The sequence below is a fragment of the Melanotaenia boesemani genome, chromosome 22 (assembly GCF_017639745.1).
Source record: "Melanotaenia boesemani isolate fMelBoe1 chromosome 22, fMelBoe1.pri, whole genome shotgun sequence".
In the NCBI taxonomy this organism is placed as follows: Eukaryota; Metazoa; Chordata; class Actinopteri; order Atheriniformes; family Melanotaeniidae; genus Melanotaenia; species Melanotaenia boesemani.
The window spans coordinates 17,742,248-17,754,755 of NC_055703.1; the positions used below are offsets into that span (position 1 = coordinate 17,742,248).

At 40.7% G+C, this 12,508-nt stretch overlaps 1 protein-coding gene across 3 annotated transcripts in view; it reads left to right on the forward strand.

Moving 5' to 3' along the window:
- The window catches only part of LOC121634165 (beta/gamma crystallin domain-containing protein 1-like), a 31,262-nt gene that overhangs the window by 4,593 nt on the left and 14,161 nt on the right, over positions 1–12,508 (forward strand). For all 3 annotated transcript variants that reach the window (XM_041976667.1, XM_041976668.1, XM_041976666.1), the window contains exons 2-9: positions 111–1,504; positions 2,021–5,468; positions 5,637–5,816; positions 7,022–7,060; positions 7,840–7,958; positions 9,723–9,879; positions 10,098–10,237; positions 12,142–12,268. In XM_041976667.1, coding sequence (XP_041832601.1) covers positions 111–1,504; positions 2,021–5,468; positions 5,637–5,816; positions 7,022–7,060; positions 7,840–7,958; positions 9,723–9,879; positions 10,098–10,237; positions 12,142–12,268 — 5,604 coding nt within the window. The remainder of the gene's footprint in view (positions 1–110; positions 1,505–2,020; positions 5,469–5,636; positions 5,817–7,021; positions 7,061–7,839; positions 7,959–9,722; positions 9,880–10,097; positions 10,238–12,141; positions 12,269–12,508) is intronic.

The window sequence follows — 12,508 nt, forward strand, 5'->3', positions numbered from 1 at the left end:
TACATTTTAACTTAAGTTTGCGCATATTCAATTGAAATATGCATGTTTATAAACAGTAGCTGTATGCATAAGTAGACATTTATGTAAGCTATTTTTCTGGTTTACTTTAGTCTGAGAACCCTGAAGAGCAGCCGAGCACCGGAGTCTTGGGTCGTATTGGCAGTTGGTTCTCCCCATGGAAGGGAAAAGCTCCAAAGTCTGTCAGTGAAAATGCCTCCTCAAGTAGTGACTGTAGTCAGAAGATCGAAGGGGGAGAGGAAAGTGAGGATTCTGTGAGAACCAAGGCAGGGGAACAAAAGTGGCAAGAGGAGAATCCCAGTTCTCTGGATCTCTTCAGAAACATTCTCCCTTGTGAGGAGGAGGACGCCACGCAGTCTCCCCACAGAGACAGCTCTGTTGTGAGCAGCACTGAGACAGGAGGTCCAAAAGAGGAGGAGCTTGTGGAGTGCAGGAAGCAAAGAACAGGGCTGGGCAAGGAGAGGGAGGAGAGCAGCAACGATTCTTCAGCAAGTGGGAATCTTGTGAAAAATGTCAGTCATCTGACAGATCACTCTTCCTCCTTTAAACAGGGAGTGGTATGGGACTCTGACCGGGTCCACACCCAGACTCACACACAGAAACAAGCACATGTCCAAACAGGTAAAAAGCTCCAAGTGTACCTGGAGGAGACCAGTGTGATTCAGTGTGAGGAAGGCCCTTGTGTTGGACAGGAAGTTGTCTGCACTACAGTCAAAAAAAGCCTGCACGTCCTCCCAAAGGCAAAGTCTCCAGCACGTATTGATTCACCAAATAGCTCAAGCCTAACAAGTGCAAAAAATGTGAGGCCTGCAGTTGGGGCACAGAGTTATTATAGTGCTGTAGTGGGAGTGTCACTGAAACCGCACAAAGACTCACAGTTAGAGCCTGAACCTGAAAAAAAACAAACAGAAGCTGAAAGCATGGGGCGTAAAAATTCAGCCAGAAGGAAAGTCAGAAGGAGCTCACAGGGAGATGGAGGAAACAGTCCTCGGGAAAAAAAGCCTGCAAATGCTCATCCTGCTGAAGGATTCCCTCTACCAGGTAACTCAAAGGCCAGCCCCCAGGGCAAAAGTCCAGACACCCACATGAGAGAGGCATCTACAGACTCCTCCCTCAAGCTTAACCCCACCTTACAGGCCTCATCTGAAGGAGGGGAAAGTAAGATTACCTGCCCTGATACGGTCAAGCAGTTGGACAACCTCCAGAATTTAGCCTCAGTCACTCCCGCCACTCAGACAAATGAGGTGGATAGAAGTGCAGACATGGAGGACGATGACAGCAATTACAATGTTGAGAGGAAAACAGAGACACCAGAGTCCAAACGCAGGAGTATTAAGTGTTCTTACAGTGAAATGAAGATTTACCCAAAGTGTGTGCCTTTGAATCCAAAGAAAAATGAAGCAGAAGACCAACAGGATTTCAATGCAGCATTGAAGAATACCAGAGCTGAAGCAAAGGATGAGCCCAGAACAGAGATTGATGCAAGGTAAGTAGTAGTTAAGAGGGAAATGTTTATTAATAAAAAAAAAAACAATATATTTATTACACTTCCAATGCAGTACAATGTTTTAACAGTTGTACAGTCCACCCAGAATGCCAGTTTGTTGGCTGCTTCAGGGCTAAATATTTAACATTTTCAACATGTCTCCAATTGATGTCATTTTATCAAACTGTTTCTTTTGTCTAACATGACGATGTCAACACTGTTAAGTTATGTGGGTGGAATTAACACAGGTGTATCAAGAGTAAAAGCTGTGAGTCATAACACAAAGTTCAGCTCTGTGTTTTAGGGCAGGACTTATAAAGCACAGATTAGATTTAAAATGAGGTTATTCTTATCTTTGGGTAATTAAATAATTATAATAATTTAGCCTGTCATTTAGCCTGTTAATTATTTAAGAATTAAAGTAATATTAATCTGTGGCAAGTGCCATGGCTCGAGGTACTGTTGCAAATTATTATTTATCTTTTTTATTTGAAACATTTCTCTTGTTCTACACAGACGTCATGGCTTAAAGAAGATTTTGGAGGATTCTAAGCCAGCTAATGGCAGGATTGCAGATAAAATCAGCCTGTTTGAGCGGCACCAGCTTGATGGGGGTCACTACAAGACCTTTCAAACCCCAAGGAGTGCTGATGTCTCTCCAAGCAGAACTGTGACAGGCAAGTTTAAAGCAGACGTTCTTTTGTCAGAGCAGAGGTCAAGATCGACTGAACGTTACAGCTCGACCAGATCAAGCTCTGCGTCACCTGCAAGGGAGAAGCTGATATCGATAAAGGAACGAGCAAAGATATTTGCACAGGGTTCTAGGTCAGAAGCCAAAGCAGCATCGACTCAGATGCCAGCTAAGACAGGAATGTCTCAGAAATTCACCTCGTCTGTGGCAGTTGCGTCATCGAAGTCACAAGAACTGGACAATCAGGGTAAACTGGATACTAAAGAGCAGACATGTAGAAAAACAAATTCAGGGATAACAGCAGAACCAGATAGACGAGATAACTCTGCTACCGGGGTACAGATTTGCATACCAGAGGTACAACCAACAAACTCTGAAACAAAGGAAACGGTAGTTTCAAAAACAGCAGACCAAGATACGGAGTCAAAAGGTGTTGAGAGAGCTGGGGATCCAGATGATCCTGCAAATCTAACTAACAATACAAAACCACATCCCAAAGGCCCAAACAGAACAGGCTCCCGCTCTAAAAAGAGGAGAAGTAAAGAACCAGCCAGTCCCACCAGCCCAAATATCCTAAACAAACCAAAGGATGCCGCTGTAAAACAAAAGCAGGTGGATGATACAGAGGAGACTCCTATTGCCTCCAAACAACTTTCAGAGGAAGTCTCATTAGCATCTCCTAAACTTCCAGAGGCTACATCAGACAAACAACCACTGAATGACACTAAACAGAAGGCGTCTAAAAAGGAATCAGAGAAACCAGTGAAACAGAAGGATTCTTCATTTGAAAAGAGTGAGATTAAAAAAACAGCTAACAGGCAGAAGGGATTGCCTGAACTGCCTGTCAACAAAGATGAACCTGATACTGCTCCTTGTAGCAGTGGAACAAAGAAGCCTATTGACAAGGAGCCCATTATTTTACCCCAAAAGGAGGTAAAATCAGAGGAACACAGCCTTGCATTCACACCGGAAAGAAAAAATGCCTTGGAGGACAGCAGTGAAACTTCAGCTATCTCAACAACAACCTCATCAGGTGATCAGCCTCATGAAAAGTTTCCTGCAGCGAAGCAGGAGTCACCTGTTGAACAACCTACATTACATACAGAATCACCAAAGCAGCTTGAATCAAAAAGTGAAGGAAAAGGAACGATGCCTGCTAAAGACAAAACAGGAAAAACACAACAATCTCAAAGCAAGGCCACAGAGCTAGAATATCAAGCTGAGGCCGAAGCTGTGAAGAAATTAGACATGATAGGCAGTGAGAAAACAAATCACAGCGAGGAGAAGAGCAAAGAAAATACACAGCAGCCACTTCATTTAGACAAAAGCACCACAAAGGACAAGGTTTCATTAAAAGGACAAGCAACTCTAGGAAAAGAAGAGGGCATTAAAAAAGTCAAGCAACCAGAAACCCCAGGTCAGTCATCAGAAAACACAAGCAAATCATCTGCACTCTCTGTTCAAACACAGCATGCTGGTCAGATTGTGGCTGCACAGGTATTAAAAGCTGCTATTTGTACCATCACCCACACTGATGAGGCTGCCAGTGGCACAGAAAAGGATAAAAACCCTCAGATAGTAGAGACAGCTACAAATGTGCCCGATGAGCAGCAAATACAGCCTACAGAAAGCCCTGGAACACAAAGAGAGCTGGTGGTGATTACAGCAGAGCCCCCATCTGATTCTCTGTCTGTGGAAAAAACAGAAATTTCACTCGATGACTCATGTACACATGGAGCTAATGATGCTGAATTCTCCAAGTCAAAGCATATTACAGAAGCAACTATAGCAGATGAGGGAGTGAGTGCAAAAGTCCCCAATGGCAGTCCTGCACTTAGTGCACATAGTGGCACAACTCACAAGGTAAAGAAAGATTTATCTGCTGAGGAGCCCTCGCCTGTTTCTGACTGTAAATCTACTGTTGCAGGAGGCAGGCAGGATGATGGAGTAAAAAGTTCCACTGTCCAATCTGTGCTCTCAGAGGATAAAATCTCAGGAGACAAATTGAAAGCATCTTTGAGCCACACAAATGCAGAGGAGTCCAAACGTGCAGAGAGCAGCAGTAATATAGCCTCACTCAAGGATCAAGGAAAAATAACTCAGAGTCTCTCTGATAGCATCACTTCCACCTCCACAGTTAATGAAAAAGAAAATACAACGGAGAAAAGATTCACACTGCCAGTGAGTGAACTTTCACCTGTAGCTAATGGGGATTTTTCTTCACGTTCACTCAACAGATTACACAGATTTAAAAAGGAACCAGTTAAAGACAATACAAGTCCAAATTTAAAAGCTCCAAATTTCCCAGAGGCTAACAAGCTGATCCCTCGTACAAATCAGCATCCATCCTTGAAGAGGCTCCAGTTATCACCAGGATTTACCCAAGATGATTCATCAACACAGCAAGATGCCCCCTCTAGCTGGCTGGATGTAGACTTTCCCAAACGCAAGCTTAAACTCCAAGAGCGTAAACTGACCTCCTCTGGAAGCGAGAGCAATCTTCTGGACACTTCTGGTGAGCTAGATGATAATGATTTCGTTGAGAGAATTAAGAAACTTTGTGCTCCATTTTCCCTCCCACCACGTAAGCACAACCACCTCCGTACACCTCAGCCCCCCTTTGCAATGCCAGCCATCAGAGAGGACCACTTTGAAAAGACGTTTGACCCTGAGGAGTTTACATTTGGTTTGAGTAAGAAGAAACAGTCCACCTTGGACACAATTCCAAGCTTTTTAGGCAAGCTCCAGAGCACAGAGACTAAATCTGGCCAGCTACCTGCCAGAGCTAGTTTTGCTGAAAGGAGCATGTTGTTTAGTAGCCTGGAGAATCACTCTCGCCTCAGGGACAAGGATGAGGAGGATGTGAAGGAAGAAAAAGATGATCAGATCAAAGTGAGGTCTCGCTTGGAGAGGAGTTGTATCCTCAGCAGTCTCACCTCCTCCACCTTAAGAGGGAAGAGGAAAGGAATTCAACCCCAGGCAGAGGGAACCAGCTCAGGGGATTTGTCACCTGGTGAAGCCCCCCAGCTCAGCCCATTACCTCTACCCCAGCCAGCCACTCCAAGCCCCACAGCTAAAACTGGAATCAAAGACATTCTGGCCAAGCAGAGCAGAGGGGAAGTCCAGACTGCAGAGGCTGTGGTCAGTGACTCAGGTCCTCCACTTCCTTCTTTTAACGACATCAAGTTGCCGGACTATTTAGAGAAGTACCTCCCACTAGATCAAGCAACACCAGTGCAAAGCACACAAGGACAGGATCAAGTCAAACCAGAGGTTAGTGTTACTCTATGTAACTGAAAATGATCTGAATCATTAGGTAGGTGAGCTAAACGCAAAGATAAGTGTAAGAATAACATGTAAATAGCAACAAAGACCACTACAATACATTTTATAACCAGTCAAACTAATAACTTATTTGATTGTTTTTATTTTGTCCCTCAGTTTATTGGGAAAATGACTACGCTAGTTTCTGGAGGTAAGACGGACATAATCACAAAACCAAGTCCAGTGCTTCCTGAGACACTGCCTCCATGTCTTCCTGGTATTCCTTCAACCACACACCCTACACTCCCTGAGTTCAAACAGACTTTGACTCAGCCACAAGGAATAGTAAGAGATAATGTAAGTGTGCTTTATGCTTCACATACTCTTTTTTTTCACAGGATGCTTCATAGTTTAGTATTATAAATAAGCTTTGTATTACCTAGAAGCACAAAAGTCATCTTAGACTTTTAGTGGAATACTTGCCAGCTTGCAGTGTTGGCAGGAAACAATGTTTTTCCATAGTTTTCTTTAAAGCTGTACGACAAAGGATTTTCTTGGAAATGATTTTGTCTCACTTCTGTTTGTTCTTTGATTGTTTTAAATAAATAAGCAATGCAGCAACTAATATTTAATTGGTGAATCTGTCTTGTGTTGCCGTTACTAATTATTAAAACATTTCTCCACCAAATTTATTTACCTTTTACTTGTTTTCTTCTGGTGAAAGATGAATCTATATAACACAAAAAAACGTTGATTATTACGCTACACCTACCTTTACTAGATCATCTTCACAATTTCCACCAGAGCTACAAAGCAAGTTGAAAAGGCTCATTTTAAATGTCAGAAAGTAAAAAAATTTAGTTTAGTCTTTTTTTTACAAACAGATAACTGCTGGGCTGCAATGTCTGGGATATTTTGGTACATCTTATCAAAATTTTAATTAGATACAGGAACTGACCTTGGGTCTGCGCACAGTGTAGTAAGGTCACGCCTGGTCAAAAATAGTTGAAGATATTCAACTACTTATTGTTCTCATACTTTACAACAAATAATGTCAATATCTGCTAAGTTTATAGGTCACATGTTGTTCAGATTGACAGAAATATACTCATTTAATTATGGGTATACAATTTTCAAGCAGAGGCCTTAAAGGGTAGGAAAAGGGGGTTTGCATAAAGTGATAAAGTACAATTAAATATGCTCACTAACTTGAAGTTATACCAGTTAATAAAAGTCTTTCATCTCAGCTTATGTGAACTATTTTATTAAAACTTTCTTTCAGAAAGAAAGAAATGCTTCACCTTCCTTTTACTGCTATCTGAATGTCTCCTCAGAAGGTTCAAACAACATTCTCTTTAGCTGGTCTGTCTCCAGAGTGGTGTTTTATTGTAAAAACCCAGCTGTGTATTGCCAACAGACCCACTGTGTCTCTGTAAGTTTTGATCAAGGTTCTCCAGAAGCCTGGAGCTGCTGCAAAACAGCAATGCAGAACAGCGTGGTTAGCATTTCATAGATATTTGCTGTGTTTGTCACAATCATAATTATGTGCCTTTGCATTCCAGGTAAAATCTGTCAAGGGATTTCACAAACGCCCTGGAAAGGTATGGTTGGCACAACTTTGCCTTCACAGAATAGAAACAAGATGGAGAGAAGAATCTCAACAGACATCTCTCTGTTCTGTTAAAACATCTGCTTTTCATATGGTGTTCTTGGGGGTAAATAGAGCATTAAAAAACAAAGAGTCTAGTCCAAAATGCTCAGCTGGGTACTGTTACCATCATGAGTTTCAGTGCTGCTAACACAGTTTAAACTTGTGGATTCTTCATTACCCCTAAACTTCATTATAGCTGTAAAGGTATATATTTCCCCAGCACTCAGTATTTTCTAGACTCTTGCTTATGTCTTAGTGATGCATTAATTTAGTCAACTTGCTTCAGCTATGCTGGGGATCCACTGTCTGGAAATTAGAAATTTAGAAATGGAGTTTGAGTTTTGAGAAGCGCTTTAGGAATTAAAAAAAGAAAAAAAGAAAGCCTTATTCTCCTGAGAGGCATTTTTTCTGGTTAATTTCTTTGTCCTTCACCAGCCTCAATATTCTCTTGGAAAATTTTACAGCATATTGAAGTGACTCATTACATTAACAGTGCACTCTGTTAGGTGTCATAATTAAGTCCCTGTACGGGCTTTTTGGTGTGGATAAACAGCAGTATGCTCTAAATGTAGCAAAATAAGAATGCAAAGAATAGTGCAATTCTATTAGGCTGCTCTTAAAACCTGGTGAATTATTGTTTAATATAGAAGATTTAGCATTTAATGTTTTTTGCCATTTTTCTTTTCTTTCCATGCAGTTTTTTTCCATGCCTTTTGTGTCTCTATGCAGATGGTGTTGTTTGAAAAAGCTCAGCTCAACGGCCAAGCATATGAGATTTACAGGGATGTAGCAGATGCTTCGTCGCTGCAGCTCTCACCAGTCATATCAGTAAAGGTTGTTCGAGGATGGTAAGCATCAGTACACTGTACAGTCAAAACTTTCAGATGATGCACAGAAAATTTGTTGTGGAGTGTAGTTCTAATTAATGTCTAATTAAGTGTCTTTGGGAGGCTAGTGTTGGCTCTTAAGGCTTCTCAGTGGACTAATTTGGTGTAATATCTGAAGTGATATTATACCAAAGAGTCTCATCTTTGCTAACCACTCTCATCCTCCATAAATCCTCTTTAGAAAGGTTTTTATTTGCATTAGATATGTACATCCATATGTTCTTCGGGGGCTATTTCACAAAATTAGGAGAGGATTAAGCCAAGATTTTCTTTATTATTTCTTCCTGAATTTGACTTGGTGTCATGAAACCAATTATATATGCAGCTACAGACCAGACCAGCAGCTGGGCTTTATTATTCCTGTTGCCTTGCTTGTTCTCTCAGCACTCACTCCAATCATTTAAAATTGCCTATGTCCAAGCAGTTTATGATAAATTTCTTAGTTACATTAACGGCCAGGGGAAAGTGTAAAGATGTTGTTTCATACAAGAGGCCAATTACTTCTGAAATATAATGCATATAATGGCTTTACTTAAAGTGGTTAGTAAATATGTATTTTTTGGCCAATCATTAGGTCAGGGGTGGCCAACGTCGGTCCTCAAGAGCCACAATTGCTGGTTTTCCATGCATCCCTGCACCAACATATCTGACTCAAATTAAATGGATTCAACAGCCTATAAGGATCTGCACAATGACTCATTAGTTTAAGTCAGGTGTGTCGGTGCAGGGATGCATGGAAAACCTGCAGGATTGTGGCTCTCGAGGACCGACTTTGGCCCCCCCTGCATTAGGTCCACTATTTTTGTCTGCTACCACCCCACCCCTTTTTTTTTTTTTTTTTTTTTTGCAACATCATTATGCATTTTTGTTTCAGCATCAGTAAATCTCAGTGGCTTCAGTGTTAGGAAAATAAAGCCACTAACCCCATTAATCTAAATTACTTCAACCTGCTTCAATTAGTTAGACCTCCAGCACCTTTTCTTTAGCGTGGAATGAATAAAGCCAGGATTTCAATTATTTTGCATCTCTAAATACTGCATTTGTTTAATCGTGCTCTGGAAGTCAAGTTGAATACATCTCATTTGTTTGTACATTTTTATTTTGTATGTGCATCCTTTTGCTGAAGCACAAACTACAAGGATGCAGTCAAAGAATACCTCTTCAGTGTACCTTTGTAATACCTTTGACATTCAAGCTACATCTCTACAGTACAATGGTGCTCGACCAAAAATAGCACAAGGGAGAGTTATATACATCTGTCTGTTTTTGGAAAGCAATTAAGAACAAGTAGATATATTGATGCCAAAATATACCTTATAGTTTTATAAAGGCAGAAAGTCTTTGTCTACTGTTTCTATTGTGATAATAAGTAAAAAGAAAATTAGATACGGCCTTCTGCAGACACATCAGGGCATTTTATATCAAAGTTTTAACCTATGAAAGAAAGAAGTAAAAAATGGGGAAAGTCATATTCAAGTAAAATTTAGAGACACTCATTTAAGCCTATTTCTAGTTTGCAGAGAGATGTTTTCTTTTTTTAACATATCTTTGCAGCAGAATAATCAGACAACATTAATTGGGGAGCTTTAGAGATGTTGCTCTAGTCAGCCATATATGAGAGTAATCATTTGTCTGCAAGGAGCCAAATAATTGCATTTGCTAAATTGACAGTGTATTTTTACATCACATCTGCCTCATCTTTCATATTTGTTTTGTGCCTGCCAGCTGGGTGCTCTATGAGAAGCCTGATTTTCAGGGGCGCATCATTGCTTTGGAGGAGGGGGGCATTGATTTGGAAAATGTGTGGGCAGAGCCAGGACCAGAGACTGACCCACACAACAGTCCGCCAATGCAGATCGGCTCTATTCGACTTGCTGTCAGGGTGAGTGCACCGATTGTACACCCTGCACCTCATATTGCCTTCAGTATTTACATCATCTTTACCTGACAGCGAATTTTTTTTACTGATATACAGCCCGCTCCAGAAGAGAAAAGAAAACGATCTAGCTTGTTACTCTTTTCTATTCACAGGAAAAGATTATTGAAGGAGTGGTGAGGGCTACTGCTGATAGTTGTTTTGTTTGTTTCTCCTCTCTGTAGGATTACAGCATCCCCCATATTGATCTATTCACTGAACCAGAGGGCCGTGGCAGAGTAACACCTTACCATGACGACATTATAGAGACAGGCTCGTACGGCATTCCCCTGAGTACTGCTTCCATCCAAGTGCACTCCGGGGTGTGAGTGTGATTGTTTTTAACAATTTGATTTAATTTAAGATTAAAAAAAAAAAAAAAAAAAAAAAAGAGTTTTTCAACTGAATTCATTGCACTTTGTTTTGGTTTTCCTTTGCATCAGTTGTATCATCTAGTACTCCAGTCAAGGTTTCAAACTACATCAGAGCAACAGAAACCGCTGATTGGATAGAGAAAATTAACATTTGTCTAAACTGCATCTGTGCAGCATCAGTAAATTCTTGCACAACTGTTCCTTGAAAATGTGTAAGGGTGGTCTACACGTCTGTGGCAAATGACTGCAAAACCATGAGCATGCATAAAGAATCTGAGAGCAGAGTTTTGCATGGTTCTCTTTTTCTCTGCAAAATAGAGATGAGCTTTGTACTGAAGCACATAAATATATTTACTCACAAATATGGCTAAAACCTGGGAATATGGATGCAATATGGAGAACAACATGTGGTGATAAAATCAGATTCAAGTTGAAACTCTATGGGAAAAAATAAATTCAGGTTCTAAATGAGGAAAAAAAGTGTTTACAAGGTAATTAGACCCTCCCAGTTCTCCTGAATGATTTTTTGTTTATATTGACTGGCAGTTATCAGTGGTTCAGCAAAAGGGTGAAAAACCTGTCTGCTGTGTTCTGCACAGAGCTGCTTTTTAATGAGATCTTCTCTCTGTGTGGCTTCTACAAATACCTGAGATGTAATGATCTTTATTTTCTTCCTCCGTGTTGTCTTTGTCTTTGCATTTGATTCTCACTCCTTTGCCAGGAATGTCTGCCCTGCTCCTGCATGTCAGAAAAGAGAGAATGGAGTGGTTGGAACTAGACAGAGAGCGGGAAACAGATAGAGGTGTGGAGAGAACTTGTTAAAGCGGGAGAATGTTTTTCCACATGGGAGGTTTAGGCATGCAGGACATTTTGTGCCCTGCCCCAAAAGGAAATGAATAGCACTAGACCTTATTGCCCCACAGCTACTTTTGTGGCTTTATGTTGGCACCTTTGGTAGAAACCTTTCATTTAAGAGGTTGTTTTAAGAACTCTTAGTACAAACTACAAAGACTGTTGCTCTCACATGCCAGCTCATTCTTGCTCAACAGATAATCACCGATAATTCAGCTCTTCTTGTCGTGTTCACTACAACAAAATTGTTCAGAAGATGTCATTTTCTGTTGACTTCACAGAGTGAACTGACTCATCAGCTTCTGTTATTATAGATCTTTTAGCTTAGTGAGATTGGAATCACCTCTCAGTATCATTTCCTCAGTGCAAGCTGAAAGAGATGAGTTTGTTTTTTCCTCCCAGAGGCACACATTTGGTGAGTGGTATGAGGCATTGTGTTGTGCTACACAATGGCTCAAAATGTCAGAGTTATGGGGGCAGGATTCCAACAAAAGCTGCCCACGCTAAAAGTGAAGAATGAAGAAAAATCTTTGATCTGAAGCATGTTGCTCCAAAGATGCTTTTAATCAAAAACAAATGCCTTTTTTTCTGTCCAAAACTGAACCCAAATAAAAGAACGAGTTGACCAATGAAACTTAGTTCATACTTAATTATCACAGGTCGTGTGAAGAAAGCATATCTGCTACTTATTTAAGTCAGTTTTCTCATTCTGAGAAAATCATCTACTACAGCTGTTTATAATAACTCAATGCCAGGCCATGTTGTGATTTACAAACCACCAGGAGGAATTGTTTGGCATAATGTGAGGTGACCTTTTTGCACATGTTTTTTTGGTAATGCTTTACGATAATAGAACAAATCATATACTTAACTAATGCATAACTTATGGTTAACTAATGCATTAATTAGCACATGATCAATGGATAAAGGATAAAAATCACCATTAGCTAAGTATATGATTTGTGCCATTATCGTAAACTGTTACCTTTTTTATCTCTTTCAGGTGGCAAGTGTTCAGTGATCCTGGATTCCAGGGCACAGTATCTGTGCTGGAAACAGGAGTGTACCCTGTTCCCGAGACCTGGGGCTTTCCGTCACCCTTCGTGGGATCTCTAAGACCGCTTAAAATGGTGTGTAATTCTGTCCATCTCATGTGCACCGCTGCTGGCAATACATTTGATAAGCTGATTAGCTATTCTGAGCCATGTGGCTCCACGGCAGTGTTATCTGCACATGCATTTGTATTCACATCAACATTTCTCAGATGACATAGCTTACTGACCTTGCTGTTTCTCTGACTTTTCTTATGGTATTAACTTTTTTTTATGTGCAATATCTCTGCACCTATGGAGCATATTGCATAGAGTTTG